The 17,686-nt window shown below is 33.3% G+C and overlaps 1 protein-coding gene across 2 annotated transcripts; it reads left to right on the top strand.

The window, feature by feature from the left end:
• The first annotated feature begins 9,206 nt into the window (after nucleotides 1-9,206).
• Nucleotides 9,207-15,982, top strand: LOC130733310 (hydroxyproline O-arabinosyltransferase PLENTY). Of its 2 annotated transcripts, none has more exons than XM_057585444.1 (9): nucleotides 9,207-9,344; nucleotides 9,866-10,486; nucleotides 11,427-11,494; nucleotides 11,581-11,782; nucleotides 11,922-12,019; nucleotides 12,177-12,246; nucleotides 12,373-12,444; nucleotides 12,900-13,013; nucleotides 15,622-15,982. In XM_057585444.1, exons 2-9 carry the CDS (start codon nucleotides 10,097-10,099, stop codon nucleotides 15,691-15,693), a joined length of 1,086 nt encoding a protein of 361 aa, XP_057441427.1. In that variant the 5' UTR covers nucleotides 9,207-9,344; nucleotides 9,866-10,096; the 3' UTR covers nucleotides 15,694-15,982. The 2 variants fall into 2 exon arrangements, with proteins under 2 accessions (XP_057441427.1, XP_057441426.1); XM_057585443.1 differs by lacking the exon at nucleotides 9,207-9,344 and adding an exon at nucleotides 9,372-9,767.
• The last annotated feature ends 1,704 nt before the right edge of the window (nucleotides 15,983-17,686 follow it).

The raw sequence follows: 17,686 nt of genomic DNA on the forward strand, positions 1-17,686 counted from the left end.
ATTAAAAAAAATTATTGAAAGTTCAGTTATACTAATTATAAGTTAAGGAATTTCTTATAGATGAAAAATAAAGACTTAGAAATTGGTGAATTATAATAGAGTTAGATATATGGCTTAATCCTCAAACTAGTCTCTGTCTTTGTCTCGTCGTCTGATCTAAGTCCCTCCCCGAAAAGTTTTGTGGAATAAATCCTCATTTTTTGCAAAACTTGTAGAGTCAGTCCTCGCCTGAGTCCGGAGCTCCACGAGTGATGAAATGACATGATGACTGTATTAATAAAGCCTATGTGGAATTTAAAAAAATAAAATAAAAAACATATCAGAAATTTTAATTTAATTAATAAAAATAAAACTAATTAACAAATATAATCCTAAATCAATTAACAAAATCAATTCCCCAAAACTAAACCCCAAATCATCTTCATCTTCGTAAAAATCATCTTCATATTCACCATTCTCATCACCATCTCCAAATAATTTTTTTTTTTTGAAAGGGTAAACAATGCTATTTGGTTATACATGGAAAAAATTGAATTCAAACTATTCTTCAGTAATAGACTGTTGTTCTTTTTTGAAGAAAAATAATACATGTTGCAATGAAAATCTAATCCGGGTAAGTAAATCAGATGATGGAGATCACATCGTGAAAGTAAACTCAACTTCTTGCACCCTTAACTAATAACTCTCATCACCATCTCCAAATAATTAAATTCCTCAAACCCAAAACAAGCCCAGAATTAACAACAAAAATCCAAAAAATCAATCTTTCATCTTCACCTTCAACAACGAAGGGAAGAGAAACGAGAGACGACGCGATTTCCTTCTTCTACCTCCGCTGCTCCTTGCCCAGATCTGATGATTCACCACCACCGCGGAGTCGCCAAACAGCACCGCTCGCCATTTCCTTCCACTTTTTCCTTTTTCTCTCAGAAACAATCATTGTCTGCGAACGAGAGAGAAGAAAGCACAAACAGTCGGTTGCAGGTTTACATGGTTGGGGGTAGAGGGTGGGGTTGCAGGTTTTCTGAGTCCTTTGATGATGATGATGGTGAAGAAGGATAAGAAGATGAAGGAGGAGGACATGAATTAGGAAATTAGGTTTTGCAGAATTAGGGGGTTCTGCAGAATTAGGAAATTATGTTTTTTTTAGAAGATGAAGGGGGAGATGAATTAATTTTGGGTTTTTTTAATTAATTTGGGAAATTAGATTTTTTAATTAATTTTGGGTTTTTAAATTAATTTATTTTTCTAATATGTAATTTTTTATTTTTTTTAATGCCACGTCAGCTTTATAAATACAGTCATCATGTCATTTCATCACTTGCCGGAGCTCCGGGCTCCGACGAGGACTAACTCCACGTGTTTTGCAAAAATGAGGACGTTTTCCACAAAATTTTTCGGCGAGGGACTTAAATTAGACGGCAAGACAAAGACATAGACTAATTTGAGGATTAAGCCTAGATATGTTGAGTTAATAATTCTTTAATGTTTGTTATTTACTAATTTTTTATTGTTTTTTTAGTGATGAATGAATTGACATTTTTAATTTATTTTCTAGCGGCTCAACCCGCCTTGATCCGCTCTTGGTCAGCTGGAAAAGGTGAGTTATCCGTCTTTACTTCCTAACATTTATTTTTTCTCTTTCTACATTTGGGGTTGTTTGGATAAACAGCTTAATTGAACGCTTATTCATCAGCTAAATTTATAGTTACTGAATAAGCTAAAAATAGGCTATAGATAAGCATTAACTTCTACATAAGCTAATTCGAACAACTTATGAAAATAAGTTCAAAATTACTTATCAAGTGTCATAAGTTCTCTCAAAAACTTACATAAATACTTATGTTATAAAATAACCTCAAATAAACGCTTCTAAACGGAACATTTAAAAAAAAAAAAAACATTGAGCTTGCCACCCATTTAAACATTGCATATTTAAATAAACATAGATAGACAAAAACATGTATTTCACTTTAACATTAATGCATCATTTTAGAGTTACCAAAATGAGAAAGATGTGCGATAAAAATAGGCATGACTCATGAGAGACCAAACCACATTCGTTTGGACCATCACTAAGGGCTCGTTTGGTACGTTGTATATTATAAGGCCTGATAATATAAGGCCTGATTGTATTAGGCCTGATAGGATAAAGCCTAATAAAATTTTAATATTATACAGCGTTTGGTCATACACTGTATAATTTGTGGCGACATTGGTGGTGTGGTAGTGGTGGTATTGGAAGGTGATGATCGTGGCAGTGGTGGTGGATGGTGGTGGCGGCGGCAGTAGTGGTAGTAGTGGCGGTAGTGGAAGTGGTGGAGGGTGGTGGTGACAGTGGTAGTGGAGGGTGGTGTTGGTGGCGGCGGTGGCGTTGATGGTGGAGGGTGGGAGCAGCGGCAGTGGTAGTATGAAGGTATCAACGATATGATGGTGGTGACGGCGACAGTGGTGGTAGCGGTGGTGGTGGCAGTAGTGGCGGCCGTGATGGTGGAGGGAGGTGGCAGCGCCGACGGTGGTAGTGGTAGTAGTGGCGATAACGATGACTAGAGCGTGGTGGTGGTGGCAGCGACGGTGGTGGTGGTGTCGGTAGTGGTGAAGGCGGTGGTGGTGGAGGATGGTTGTGGTGGCGGTGACAGTGGTGGCGGTAGTGGTGGAGTCGGTGGTTGTGGTGGTGATGGTGGTGGTGACGGTGGTGGTGGAGGGTGATTGTGGTGGTGGTTGATTAAATATATTCAAGTAGTTTATACATTGCACTCTTATCATGTCTTATCCATCATCTATAGAGTGGATTAAATAATTCATCATTTTGATGTATAAGAGGAATTGATGTATAAGCTTATACAATACAATGTGAGCGTCAAACAATGGATAAGTCTATAATGTATTGTATAAGCTTGGGAAGAGCCCATTTTGAGTGGTGAGACCAACTAATTTTAGTGGTTTCTCCAAAATGGAGAGAAATAGAGAGAACCATCTCAAAATTCTTAAACTTCCAGTTATACTCTTTATTTTTTAGTTTTTACACAATTAAAAATATTAATAATAAAAAATACTAGGGATTCAAATTCTTACCTTCTCTTTTTTTAATTCTAAAAGAACTTATAAATATACTTTTTTTTAATCATTTTCACTCTGTTTATTTTCTTTCTTCTTATTTTCTCCTCCCTAAACCAAACAAATCATAAAAGATTTGAGACTCAATAAAGTATCCACGTTCACGATACTTCGGATAAATTTATAGCTAACATCTAGAGCCAAAGTAGAAATGATGACATGAATATATGAAAATCAATTAAAACCGAAAATGAAGAGCTAAGAATAAAGTTAATGTAACATGGAGAGCAGATCATAAAGCCTAGAATATTTTTTGAAACCATGAAGCCTAGAATATGATCGTGTCTGATGATGAAAAGGAGTTTGAAGTTGCAATATCTTTCACTAGCCAAACATGATTTGAGCACATGCAAACATGAAGAAAAAAGGTAATGAAACCTGAAATTTTACCAAGAATAATATATGTGGCTACCGAGATTTTTTTTAAGAATTATAGGAACAATAGTCAATAGCATGGTAGTTGAATCGTGTATCGTATCGTGTATCAAAAGATCTATTTTTTGTATCATGTATCGTATCGTATTATGTATCGTACGATACAAACACAAACAAAAATAAGTCATAAATGAAAAATATATGATATATATAATATAATTAATCAAAATATGACAAATGCAAGTCTTCATCTCCTTCAAAATCATCAATAACAGGACAAATGCAAAGCACTTCCATACTTGCTAAACTATGCTTTGATCCTACAAAGCTATAACTTAATAAAGAGTTGAAATTGAACCCTTGTCTAAGAGTTGAAAGTGGGGATTTAGGGTAATTTCAATGCCTAAATAGATTAGGTCAGGTGGGTCAATCCACTTTGGCCCAGATTAAAAAAAAAACCCGTAAAAAAACGCTAGAAAAACAAATATCCGACCCTATTTGCCCAGTTTCTGTATCGTGCGATACAACTTCGTATCGTGATACAACGATACATGATACGATACAACCGATACAGACGCGATACAAGGACAATTCGATACACAGGTACGATACGTATCATTTACCTAAAATAATGTATCGTATCGCGTATCGTATCGGTGTATCGGCCGATACTTACTACCATGGTCAATAGATGTGCCTCACTTCACTCTGTAGGGTGGCTACGGTCTTTAAATAAAATTTTCCATTAGGGTTGTGAGGCAAGAACTATGTCTAGCCTTCACAAATTTATACTTTATATATAAGATAATGGAATTAACCCTATGAGTAATACAGTTTTAATAATTTCATACGGCGAAATCTCATACCCAATAGGTTCTACTTTTAAACTTTCACTAGTGTTTTTTAAACCTTACAACTTTTCCTACCTTAAATTAGGCACTATCCTCTCACTTTGATTTTTTTAAAAGAAAATAAAAGATGCTTAGATTAAAATTCAAAAAATTTCCAATGACACTTATTTTTTTTTCATCAAGTGCAAATAAAATTTTAGTAGCAGTAATATAATAAAATAAATAAATAAAAGTTATCTAAATGATTCTAAAAAAATTTGAATTAAATCACCTTAAGGGTTTTTTGTGATGATCTGTTCGAACCGAGAACATTTACGCCAGGAATCAATCATGGACCTCCTCCTACCCAACCCATATGTCTTTAACTCCTATCACTTGAGCTATCCTACAAATACCGTAAGTTTAAGTGGACTAATAGATTTTAAGATAAACTAGTGCTTTTTTACCCGCGCGTTGCACGGGGAATATGTCTATTGTATTTGATACATCGATTCATATTTTAAATTATAAATATTTAAGATGCTAAGAATGTAAGAATAATCATAATAAAGATGTAGATATTTAAAGAGCACAAATTTTGAAAAACACAGAAGTTAATAAACCAAAAGCTTTAATTTTTGCATATGTGAGGTATAACTGAATTTTGTTTGTGAAGATGTATACTCGTGTTGCATAAAGGGTAATGTTTTTGTGTTTTAGATATATAACAATACACAAATATATAATTATTTTTTAAATTATTAAAAATACACTTAAGTTATAGAAAATGAATTTTATTTTTTTTAACTCGTACAATTTTCATTTTTATGTAAAATGTTTCTCCCCGTGAGATCTCGTAACTCTAATTTGTTAGCACTAATAAATTCAGGTCATAATTTTATAGTCCATATGTATTAATATTTTGTATTCCTCGTACTTTTCTAACTATCAAATTATTATAGTTATATACTTATATAAATATACACTCTTTAAATTTTGAAAATAATACTAAAGTTAATTATATTAAATTATTCTATTAAAATAATATCAATTAATTAGTTTAGAATATAATGATTGTATAAAACAAAATCTCACGTAGATAGCATTATAGTACTTTAAAATTAAAACATACAATTGAAAATTATACGCAAATACAAACAACAACCGCTTTTAGGTTTCAGAGCAGACTTAGATGCAAATCATCTTACTCAATGGATTCTCATTTATCAGAGAAACAAAATCTTATAAATTTCATAAATCAATATAGATTTAAAATTTTCAAATTAGCCAAGATAGATTTGTTTTGGAAATGAATTTTAGGTACAGAAATTTCTCCTCGTCATTTATACTCCCTCCGTCCCCTATTATAAGTCACTTTTTGTGAGTTTTTTTTGTCCCAAAATATAAATCACTTTACAATATCTATGCAACATTAATTTTTTCTCTCCATGTTTACCTTGTAGCATTTAAAGAATTTTCCTACTTTCCAATATTTTTCTTTATTATCGAGGTCACTTTCATTTATATCTACTCAAAAAACTTCCAAAACTTATTTTTTATTGGTGGAAGGGGGTTTTCAAGATAGTGTAACATTAATATGGAGAGAGAGGTAGATGAGATTCATTGAATTGATATACTTTTAAATGTGGTCAGTTTAGGAAAAAAGATACAAATTTATTGTAACTAACTAATTCTAACCACTTTTCTTAATCCTAGAGAATTAGGTAAAAGTGACTTATAATAGGGGACGGAGGGAGTAACTGGATGCATTCGGTTGGTATCTCATTTGATTTTATTTGAAATTTGACATAATATCAATCAATTAGTTTAGAATATAATGATTGTTTAAAAAAAATATAATGATACCTTTTATATAAAACAAAATCTCACGTAGGTAGCATTATTGTAATTTAAAATTAAAACATATAAATTGAAAAGTAAACCCAAATACAAACAACAATAGCTTTTAGATTTCAGAGCAGCTTTAGATGCAAATCATCTTACTAAATAGATACTCATTTATCAGAGAAATAAAGAAGTTAACTGTATAGAGAAATCCTTGGGGTTTTACAAAATCTCACGTTACATATACATAAAGAAATCTCTAAAGTTAAAAAGAAGATTTTACAATGATAGTTTTTATATAAAACAAAATCTCACGTTACATATACATAAAAAAATCTCTATAATTAAAAATAAGATTTTAAAATTAATAATGATTGCATTCACATTAATAATGGTTGATTTGCCGGAGTAATATCCTTTCACCCTCCATAAATGTACATCAAACCTTATATGCAGTAACCTATGAGCTCTAGTCCGCAGTTAATGAGAAACTCTGTCAAATTCACCTAGCAACCATCAAATCTCTGCGTGTCCATGGTAGCTCTGTGGTCCCTCAGACCTAGATCAGCTCCATTTTCCTGGATTCACAATAAATAAAAATATGACAAATTAAGAAAAAATCAAGAATTAAAGTACCTAAATCCTAATCAAATCTAAAATTTAAAAGGGTACTAATTAAAGATAGATAAAAACTCTCAAAATCTAGCAAATTACAATAAAAACTTATAAAATCATAAATTAAATAAAGACCTAAAATTCAATAAAGACACCATAAAAATTAATTAATACTCTCAAAATAAAATAAAAGATCCAAGCTAAAATCAAGAAATAAACAACTTAAATCTTAATCAAATCTAAAATTTAAAAAGGTACTAATTAAAGATAGATAAAAACTACCAAAGTCTAGCAAATCACAATAAAAACTCATAAAACCCTGAATTAAATGAAAATCCGAAAATTCAATAAAAATACGATAAAAATTAATTAACACTCTTAAGGGAATATGTAACTATATGGTTTAGAACTTATGAAAGGTGCTGGTAGACTGGCGGTATGTTTTTCACGAGAATTGAAAACCTTTTACCATGTACATTATGAGAGGGAAGGTAACGTTTGGCACAAAGAAAACTTATATAAGAACAGAGAGGGAAATATTGAATGGTAACATATTAACCATGTAATCAATATTTTAATTGTAAACATAAACGGGATGCCAATCATAAATAGATAAATATTTTTAATTTAAATTCACTTTAAATCTTTTGAAATATTAATAAAATATACAACAAAAAGTTCATATGCAAACAAATAAATGTTCTCAAGATTTAGCTTAAGCAAATAAGGGACCATAAAATTCTAAAGAAAATTCACCATTCTAGAAGAAAAAAAATGCAACCTAGCAATAGGATTTGGTAATTCCAAATTAACACTAACCTATAGGTATTCAGTTGTAGAAGAATCCCACCAAAACTATGAAAAAATCTAAATTGCAAGGTGAAATGAATCACACTACTTTTCCACATACCTCGATTAATTAAAAAATATATATTTTCTATTGTTTTATATGCACAATATTTTTTTTATTGATCTCAAGTTAATTATATTCTCATAAAAAATACCTATTTAAATTTTAGATTTGATTATGATTTAGATTGTTTATTTCTTGATTTTATCTTAATTTATTTTTGATTTATTTCTAGAGTATTAATTAAATTTTATGGTATTTTTAGTGAATTTTTCTGATTTTTATTTTATATGCACAATATTTTTTTTATTGATCTCACCTTGCTTATGTTAGTCACTAAGACTATGTTTGTATAAATGTTCACATACATTCAAATGCACCTATATCTCAATCTTTCATGCCTCAAATTAAAGTACGTACTTATGGCCATTAACCTTAAGATTTGGATAACACACTGCAGTAAGATCTGGTTAGCCTAATTCATAAGCTTACAACATCAAAAAAAACTTTTAATCCCCCCTTAACATGCTTTGGCGAACAAAAGACACTTCTAGAACTACATGAAAGAATCATTAAAATTGAAGAAGAAGGACTACCAGAGATATGAGGAAAATGATATGCCTTTGACTTTTGAGTGATAACAATTCTTAGTCTACAAAGCCACAAAGCATTGTTTTTTACAAACCTTGAACAAAGAGGCTGAAGCAAGAAGTGAGAAACTCGTTTTTGAGTTTGAAGAACATGCACTCTCAAATCTCAATTGTGATTTCCCTTGGTAACCATAAAAAAAAATTCTCAATTGTGATGGGGATAAATTTATAATGAAAATTTTAATTGAAGTGAGTGAAGGTCCATGTTGTTTTTGAAGCATATATGATTTGAGGTTTGCCATGGTTGAGATGAAGAAGGGAGAAATAGAGAAAATTGTGTGAGTATTTAGAGATAGAGAACGTATGAAGGTTTTTTTTGCTCTACTAACCCTTTTTATTTTCTAATATAGATTGATATTGATACTCTATATAAAAAACAATATTTTTTAGGAAGATTTTTTTAACAGAAACTATCTAACAAAGATACATAAAAACAAACAACCTAAATCCTAATCAAATTTAAAATTTAAAAAGGTACTAAATAAATATAGATAAAAACTATCAAAATCTAGCAAATCACAATAAAAACTCATAAAATTCTGAATTAATTAAAAATCCGAAAATTCAATAAAAATATCATAAAAATTAATTAATGCTCTAAAAATAAATTAAAAATAAATTAAGATTAAATCAAGAAATAAACAACATAAATCCTAATCAAATCTAAAATTTAATGTGACAAATAGGGCCAAGGTGGAAAAGCTGATGTGTAAATTATTAAATGAAAATTAATAGGTGGAAAAGCTGACGTGTAAATAATTAAGTGAGAATTAATCTCGGAGCGACACGTCACTAACTTGGCCTGTGAGAGCGACACGTCATGCTAGAAGTTCTTCTTTTCTAATATATATTGATTGATAAGTTATAAATTTCATTATTAGGATGTTATACTTATACTTATAACTCAAGTTTTTCAGTTGCTCATAATATTATAATGCACACCAAAAGTAGAGCAACACAGAACATGACAGGGCTACACCTGTGAACAGCAACTGCACCCTTTCTTTGTTTCAGTCAGTGGCTTTTTTGAATATTCAGATTCAGATGGAGACAAACTCCAATGTAAGTATCTGTAAACTGACGAGGATTTGTGTCAAAATCCAACCTCTCTTTTGCTTTCTATATTTTCATTTGTTCCTTTTGCTGCTGACTGCTGACCCTTCTCCCACTCCATTCTTCCACCACCACCATCATCATCATCAACCCTTCACACACACATTCACTCTGATTCATGTTCTCACACTCTTCAATCTTCAAACCTCCGCGTTTTCCAGCTGCCACTTGTGTTCCTCGTTGAAAAAATCAAAACCCCACAATTCTTTTTTTCTCACCTGTTCCTTGTTCTTTGCTTCATTCAAACGTTTGCTACCCTTTTTGTCCCCTTACAAAATTTCGTCCCTTTACATCTGTTTAGGCTTAAAGCTTCAGTCTTTTCCATTTGGGGTGCCTTGAATTGATGCACAAGATCAGATCTGTATTAATTTAGTATGTGTTTGTTTTATTATTTGGGTTTTCAATTCTGGGGTCTTATGTTGTGATTTTAATTAATTCTGCTTGCTTGGTTTCAACTTCTTGTTGTGCAGAGGCTTATGGGGTTCAGTGGCACATTGGTTGATATGTAATTGCTTTTGTTACTTGCTGTTATGCTGGTTTTTCTTGTGGAGCAAAAGACTATAGCTATGAAACTAAAGCTGTGATTTTGAAATCTTAATTTTAGTTCTAAGCAATTGCTGATAGCAGAATTAGGCAGGGTTGACTTTTGGAGATTTAGAGTATTCATAACTTGAGTAACTGAATAGGTGAAGATAGTAAAAATGATTGTGAGGAAAAACATGGGAAGGGCAAAGTCACTTCTTATGCTGCTCATGGTGCTTGGGTTTTTCTTCGCCACTTATAATCTGGTGTCTATGATCATGGACCATAGGGCTGGAAATTGGGTTGCAGATGGGTTGGAATCTTTTGATAGAAAAATGTTGGGTTCGGCAAGCACTAATGCGAAATACCATGTTGCCCTGACTGCAACTGATGCTGCTTACAGCCAATGGCAATGCCGGATCATGTACTATTGGTATAAGAAGGTGAAGGACATGCCTGGATCAAACATGGGGAAGTTCACTCGGATTTTGCATTCAGGAAGGACAGACCAGTTGATGGATGAAATTCCAACTTTTGTGGTTGATCCTCTTCCTGAGGGCTTGGACCGGGTAAAATAATTCTCTTGTTTCTATTTTTGTACCTTTTAATCATGTTTCTTCTGGTGAATGCTTGAAAGCTTACAAATCTGGACAAACAAAACAATCATGTATCCTTTCACAATATAGAGAATTAGAGATAGAACAGTAGGAGGGAAGAGTTAGAAAATTGTTTGGTTTAAATCCATGTATTCTCACTCTTTTCTCAAACTTGTGTAGTTTTTCTAAGCTTGGCAATTTCAGATCAAAAGAGCATTATCCTATTTAATGTGTCTCACCTTGTTTATTCCAAATTTCAAACATGTACATGTTGTGTTTGTTAGTGTTTTGCACACAAGGTGACTTTTAGCTGAGATTAGGATGCTAGCTCACATGTTTCTATGAGTGAATGCCCAAATAAGCTGCATTTGAACAATGAGCTTGTATGAACTTGATTTGGATTCATATGACTGCAGTCACGATGTGGCAGGGATATCACCTTAATCTAAACAGATGTAGATATGGCAGGGATATCACTTTACTACAATTTAAATTATATATCGGGGTAAGTTCAGGGCTTGGTGGGTATTTGCGTCCCAAGGTTTGACTTTTCCCCAAACTAAGTAAAAATAGGTTTTTCCCGTCAAAGTTGGGCTGGGGTGCGTGTACTCACTGGTTCAGATTTGATTGGTATGCTTAAAAGATGTTTAAACGTGAAAGCAACATTGAAGTCTCTAACAGAAGGGGAACAGATATATTTGGAAACCATATTATGGTCATAGATGTTATTTCATACTTGATTCATACAATGAAATGATTGCATTTTCTATGTCGATGGATTTTACCTTTCCAGTGGCAAGTTTGTGACTTAACTGTTTACAGTTATCAACTCTATCATGAATGTCAATCATTTGTGACCTTTCTATATTTGGCCTTGCTGTTCATGCTGTCATCAATTTTTTTTGTGGTCCAGGGTTATATTGTCCTAAATAGACCATGGGCTTTTGTTCAGTGGTTGGAGAAGGCAGATATTGAAGAAGAGTATGTATCTCAATTTTCGTTTTCTAGAACTTTTATGCTCTCCATAAATGAAATCTGAGGTTTAGTGCATTTTATGATTGGTGCAGATATATTCTGATGGCAGAACCTGACCACATATTTGTAAATCCTTTGCCTAATTTGGCTTCTAGAACCCAACCAGCAGGGTATCCATTTTTCTACATAAAACCTGCTGAAAATGAAAAAATAATTAGAAAGTTCTATCCTAAGGACAAGGGTCCCGTTACTGACGTTGATCCGATTGGCAATTCTCCTGTAATCATTCAGAAGGTGAAGTCTCAACTAATAATTGCTTGCATAAGGTGGTTGATTGCTTTACTATTAGAACTATTATCAGATTTACCTGTTTTCCTGCAAGCAACAAAGTCTTTCTTTAAGGCATTGATTTTTCTTTGACCTTTGCCGTCAGTCTTTGATTGAGGAAATAGCTCCCACCTGGGTGAATGTTTCATTGAGAATGAAAGATGATCCGGAGACAGATAAAGCTTTTGGATGGGTGCTTGAAATGTGAGTATGAGTAGTTGTTGTAGAAATTTAAGATGTGAGGGCTTTATTTCTTATTCGTTATCATTAACTAATGTTCTTCTCATTTTATAATTTCTCATGGACATTGGTCAGTATTGATAGGTCTAACCTTCTACTGCTTTAACTCTGTTGAGTAAAGGTATGCTTATGCTGTGGCATCTGCATTGCATGGTGTAAAGCATATTCTTCGAAAAGACTTTATGCTGCAGGTTTAAATTCTCATCTCCTCTTGTATTTTCATTTCATTTTCTTCCCTTTCTTTTGTGAAAGGGGGATTGTTTTGTTACTTAAGGAAGTCACACAAAGTTCATAACATGCGTCATTGAATTTTTCAGCCACCTTGGGACAGACATGTAGGGAAGACATTCATCATCCATTATACATATGGATGTGACTACAATTTGAAGGTGAGTTCATTTCTCCTTACTTCCTGATTGATATTAAAGTAAGGTCGAGGAATGTGGTTCTGTTTGATTACTGTTTTGTAAAACAGTTTTTAGTTTTTAAAAACAGATAATTAAGAAAAACTTGTTTGATATTAAGCTGTTCTAAAAAACAGTTCTTATTCTCAGTTTTTAAAGCTAAAATCCCAAAACACATCAGAGATTAGTTTTCAAACGTATTTCAGTTTTGTAAATAGTATTATTAAATTAGGTCTTAAAATTTGTTTCTGAAAATAGTATTTTTAAATTCAGAAAGTTGAGAAGGAAATCAAACAAGCCTTGTATTTCCTTGGCTTTCCATTTGCTTTTGTCTGTCGATCATGTATAAAATGAATCTTCTGTGTTTTTGTTTTAAAAAAAAATGAATCTTCTGTGCTTAGTTGTTTGATGCATTAGTTATTTGCTCCTTATTCATCCAGGGGGAACTGACATATGGGAAGATTGGAGAATGGCGTTTCGACAAGAGATCATATCTTATGGGTCCTCCACCCAAAAACCTTTCCTTACCACCTCCTGGAGTTCCTGAAAGTGTGGTAAGTCCTTCGAATGTCTGGGTATCTTGCTTTGAAATTATTAATCAAATCTATATTAGTGAGGAGTTGAGGTTTCAAAGTTGCAATTTCTTAAATGGTCTCTTAAGTAAGAGTTTATCCACCCTTGAATTTTATAGCATGTTTGGATCAATTTCTTTTTCCTCAGAATCAATTCTAAAACCCAAAAGCTACTCACAGAAGCTTTTCCCCAGAATTGATTTTGGCTCCAGAATTAATTGTAGAAAGATTTTCAAATAGTTTCATATATTTGCGCTCTTCATAGGCAATTTCACTTTGGAGGAGCCTTATCCTTCGAAAATAACTATAATCTCACCTTAAGAATGCTAACTGATATTAAGCTTGATCATAATTACAGATATTGATGATGCCTGTGTAGTCTCCTAAATCATCCTCCTTAACACTGATTTACTGATCAATCCTCTACTATCATGCCTTTTCTGTTTCCTAAATTCTAAAAAACAAAAAGAGGAGTTTTGGCATTCTTTGTAGTTATCTTTCACACTTGCCCTTATATTTTAGCCTCCATCATTTTAACTTTTTGCTAGTTTTTATGCCGAGTGAATCACCATTTTGGTCCCTGAGATTGTAAGCATCGGTCATAGTAGTCCCTGGGTTTCATTAATGGTGAAAAAAATCCCTGAGTTTGTCTCCGTCGGTCATAGTAGTCCCTAACCACGTTGGGCCGTTAGTCCCTAGGACAAAATGATGTTAAGTGACACATAAGATCACACACGTGGCTGCCACGTGTGTAAAAGAAACGTTTCAAAAAAAAAAACAATCCCAAATTCTCATAAATCAATTAGGAAAGTCCTATTTATACTTTTCTAGAAACGTTTCAGATTTGAAGATATACTGAAACTTTTTTTCAATTTCTACGCCAGACACCAACAAATAAACAAATCAAAGTTCCCAATCATTCAAAACAGAAAACTAAAATTCAAATTTCCAATCCCAAATTAGTGACGAAGGAACCAAATTCAAAGCCTCAAATTTCAATCCAGTTGTTGTTATGAACTCTCTTCTGCAACAAATCGATGTAATTCCCACCCAACCAAAACACCGAAGCCACTCAACCTGCATCTTTCTTCTCCCTCTCTTTGATCCCTCATTGCTACTCTCTCAACACAGTAGGATTCTAAGTCATCAACTCAAACCCAGTCACCAACTCTCGACCAAAGCCACAACCTTTCATCTCCATATCAACAAATCCTTCAAAAAGGCACAACCTTTAGAGAGTGATTGAAGATGGAGAGAGCGAGATCGTGACGAAGAGAGCTATTGAAGATAGCGGCGGGAGAAAAGGGGAGAGGTGAAGATGGGTTTTTTCTGGTCTCTTTCTCTATCGGTCTCTTTCTCAAGACTCAGATCCAAACCCCAACAAGTGTATTTGAGCCTCAGATCTGCTTCCCTCTCTCCTTCCACCAACCTCAAGTGTTGAATTGACTCTGGGCTTTTTTTCTAGGGTTGAATCTGGGTTTGAAGAGGTGAACATGGGTTTCTTTTTGTCTTCTCTGGGTGAACTTGTACAGATCTGACCGGAGAGGAGGAGGAGGGCAGAGTTTTTTCTTCAATTGGAGAGAGGAGGAGGAGGAAGAATCAACAATGGAAGCATGTCACATTGCCAGCGTTGCTTTTCCTTTCCAGCGGCTGTCTTTTTGTCTTTTCTTTCCACTTTGTTGGATTTTTGGTTGGAGGTCTCCTTGGTCTCCTCCCAATGGAAGCATGGAGGTGGAAAAGAGACAAGGTGAGAGATTGATACCACTGTTTCTTTCCTTTTCTCTGTGAATCTGAGGTGGACATAAAGATGTAATTGTATAATGTTTGGGATTCAAACGTTTGGTTTGATGAAAAATTTAGATTTCATATATATCATTCATGTGTTTGATGATGGGTAGGTTTGAGGAGATTTGTTTTTTATTTTTTAGAAGTTTCTGGGTTTCATGAGGAAGATGTTTGAAGAAGATGAAGACATAAGGGTTTTTTATTTCGGGGACCAAATTGATGGATTTCATGTTTTTAACTTTTCTTTTACACACGTGGCAGCCACGTGTGTGATCTTATGTGTCACTTAACGTCATTTTGTCCTAGGGACTAACGGCCCAACGTGGTTAGGGACTACTATGACCGACGGAGACAAACTCAGGGATTTTTTTCACCATTAATGAAACCCAGGGACTACTATGACCGACGCTTACAATCTCAGGGACCAAAATGGTGATTCACTCTTTTATGCCATTACGGGCGCAGGTGCGTCTGGGTAAATAGCTTAACTAAGCGCTTATCGCATAAGGGCTTATTCATAAACTAATTTGCGAAACTTATTGAATAAGTTGAAAGTAGGTTGTGGATAAGCATTAGTTCTTATTCATAAGCTAATATGAGCAACTTGTGAAAATAAGCTCGCAACAACTTATGGGTAGGCCATAAGCTATTTTCATAAGCTTTTCTCAAACTCTTTCATAAGCCACTTAGGCTATAAAACATGTTCAAATTAAGTTCTCCAAACGGGGCCTAAAACATGTATGTATTACTTTTGCGGTTGCTAGTTTTTGTCAATTAATAGATTCTACAATGATCAAATTTGTAGGTGCGGCTTGTAAAGATGGTCAATGAGGCCACTGCAAACATACCTGAATGGGATTCATTAAATAGAAGCTGAGGGAAAGATAATAATAAACCATTATACCTTACTTCCTTATGCTAGTGACTTTAAGATGAGGACCAAAAATACATGTCAAATTAGTTTAGCTTACGCAAAGAGGAATTATGATGAATACAAAGGATGATATTGTGCTTGCTTGGAAAGTGGAAATGGTTTTTTTTGTTTTTATTTATTTTTAATAGCCAGTTAATTCTTTTGGATTCAAACATGTACAAGACACTTACAATTTTTGCCAACTGATTGTCATTGCTTAAATGTTATTGAGCTTGAGGCCTTGCTTCTACAAGTTCGTCTAGGGGTTTAATTTTATTCTTTTTCCTTTTCGTGTTTTGTCTTGTACTTCCTGTTTTATAAAAAAAAAATAAAAAATTGACCATGTTGAGTTTCACCATTTCACCATTGATTAATTGTGTTTAATCATTGAAGAAATAAAAGAACATTAAATTGGATTAAGCCCTTAGCAATTGAGAGGAACTTGGTCCATAAATTATGTAAAATCAGTTGGCCGAACCTTTGACAAAACACTTGGGTAGAAAATTGATTATTGACTCATCGAGAGAAATGAGACTTGAACCAAGTGAGTAATGGTAACCCAACCTTTGATTGGAGACCTCATAATGAAGGTTCGGGTTATTCATATTGATCTGACAACACTAAATAATTTTATTGTATAGTTCATTCCTAGGGTGTAAGTGTTGTGCTGCGTTTTGAGAGGATAAGCTTAAAGCTTCTAATGATTTCCATAGTCCTTGTGGGTGGTATATGAAGTGCGGCATATACTTGATGAAATCACATATATGAGTGTCAAGTGGAGCTGCTTGCATGAGATTTGGCTGATGACTCAGCTTGTTTTGTTGCGGGTTATATTCGTGTTGTTGCTCTTTCTGTTCAATGAGGTTGTTGTTTGGCTCGATTTATCTAACAATTATAACTTGAACAGGGAAATCATATGATTCTAGAAAGATAGTTCACCTGATTACCTTATAAGAAGGAGGACTATTCCAAATGTGGCAACCTTAACTCCATTTCACCACCAAATGAACATAACCATATAATTTCTTTATAAGATAAAAACAAAATCCTTAAATTTTTCACCTTGATGTATGATCATAATTCAAAAATAATTTAATTAATTATACTTTAAATGGATTACCTCAGCACTGTTAAATATGTGGGCAATTCCAAAGTTTGCACCAATGTAGTATATATGAATATGCTCAAAATCATTCTCTCCTCTCCTAAAAATGAAAATAGATTTCTGCAAGCTGCAGAAAAAGAAGAAGGAAAAAAAAACAATAACAGTTCTACAACAATGACCTCCATATTGTTGCCTTAATTTGTTACTCACTACAAAAAGTTATAATTTTATCTTTATGCTAAACTTGAAAGTTATAAGTTATTAAAGGCAGAAGAGTAAAGTTTCATTCGCACTCACTGAAAAATGAAAATAGAGTGGTGAAAAAAGGGAGACAGGAAGGAAAAAAAAGGAGAAATTAATCAAGAGATAGTGATATGTGATTCGATTGAAAAAAAATTAAATAAATAAAAAGTAAAGTGAAAATAAACTGAAGGTTTGAATGAATCATAAATCATTGGATCGAAAGAGCAAATGTGTGCCCAAAATGTAATAATTCAAACTTTTCAACCTTCATTTTAATGGCAAAATGAACCCGGACGCTTTTCAACATCACACCCTCTACCAACATGAAACCAAAACTTCAATCATTGAAAGCCAATAGCAATATCATAAAGCATTACAATAACTTCAGTGTTACTTGAAAACATGAGTACTGCTATTGTCCGACATGAATAATGTTTTGTTCAGTGAGGGGTGAAGAGGTGGAGGAAGAGAGAAATAGGAAGAAATGAGAGAAAATGTAAAGATGTGATAAATGAGATAGATGATTTAATTAATAGAAGAGAGAAAAATAGATAAAAAAAAATGAAAGTGAAAAAGAGGTGGAGGTGTGTGTCAGTGTGTATGTATCAT

The sequence above is a fragment of the Lotus japonicus genome, chromosome 1 (assembly GCF_012489685.1).
Source record: "Lotus japonicus ecotype B-129 chromosome 1, LjGifu_v1.2".
Classification (NCBI taxonomy): Eukaryota; Viridiplantae; Streptophyta; class Magnoliopsida; order Fabales; family Fabaceae; genus Lotus; species Lotus japonicus.

Excerpts from the sequence above, each read along its gene's own strand:
- LOC130733310 (XM_057585444.1), top strand. The coding sequence starts at position 10,097 with ATGATTGTGAGGAAAAACATGGGAAGGGCAAAGTCACTTCTTATGCTG. Across the intron at positions 10,487-11,426 it reads TTCCTGAGGGCTTGGACCGG|GGTTATATTGTCCTAAATAG; the intron begins GTAAAATAATTC and ends TTTGTGGTCCAG. Across the intron at positions 12,247-12,372 it reads GAAAAGACTTTATGCTGCAG|CCACCTTGGGACAGACATGT; the intron begins GTTTAAATTCTC and ends TGAATTTTTCAG.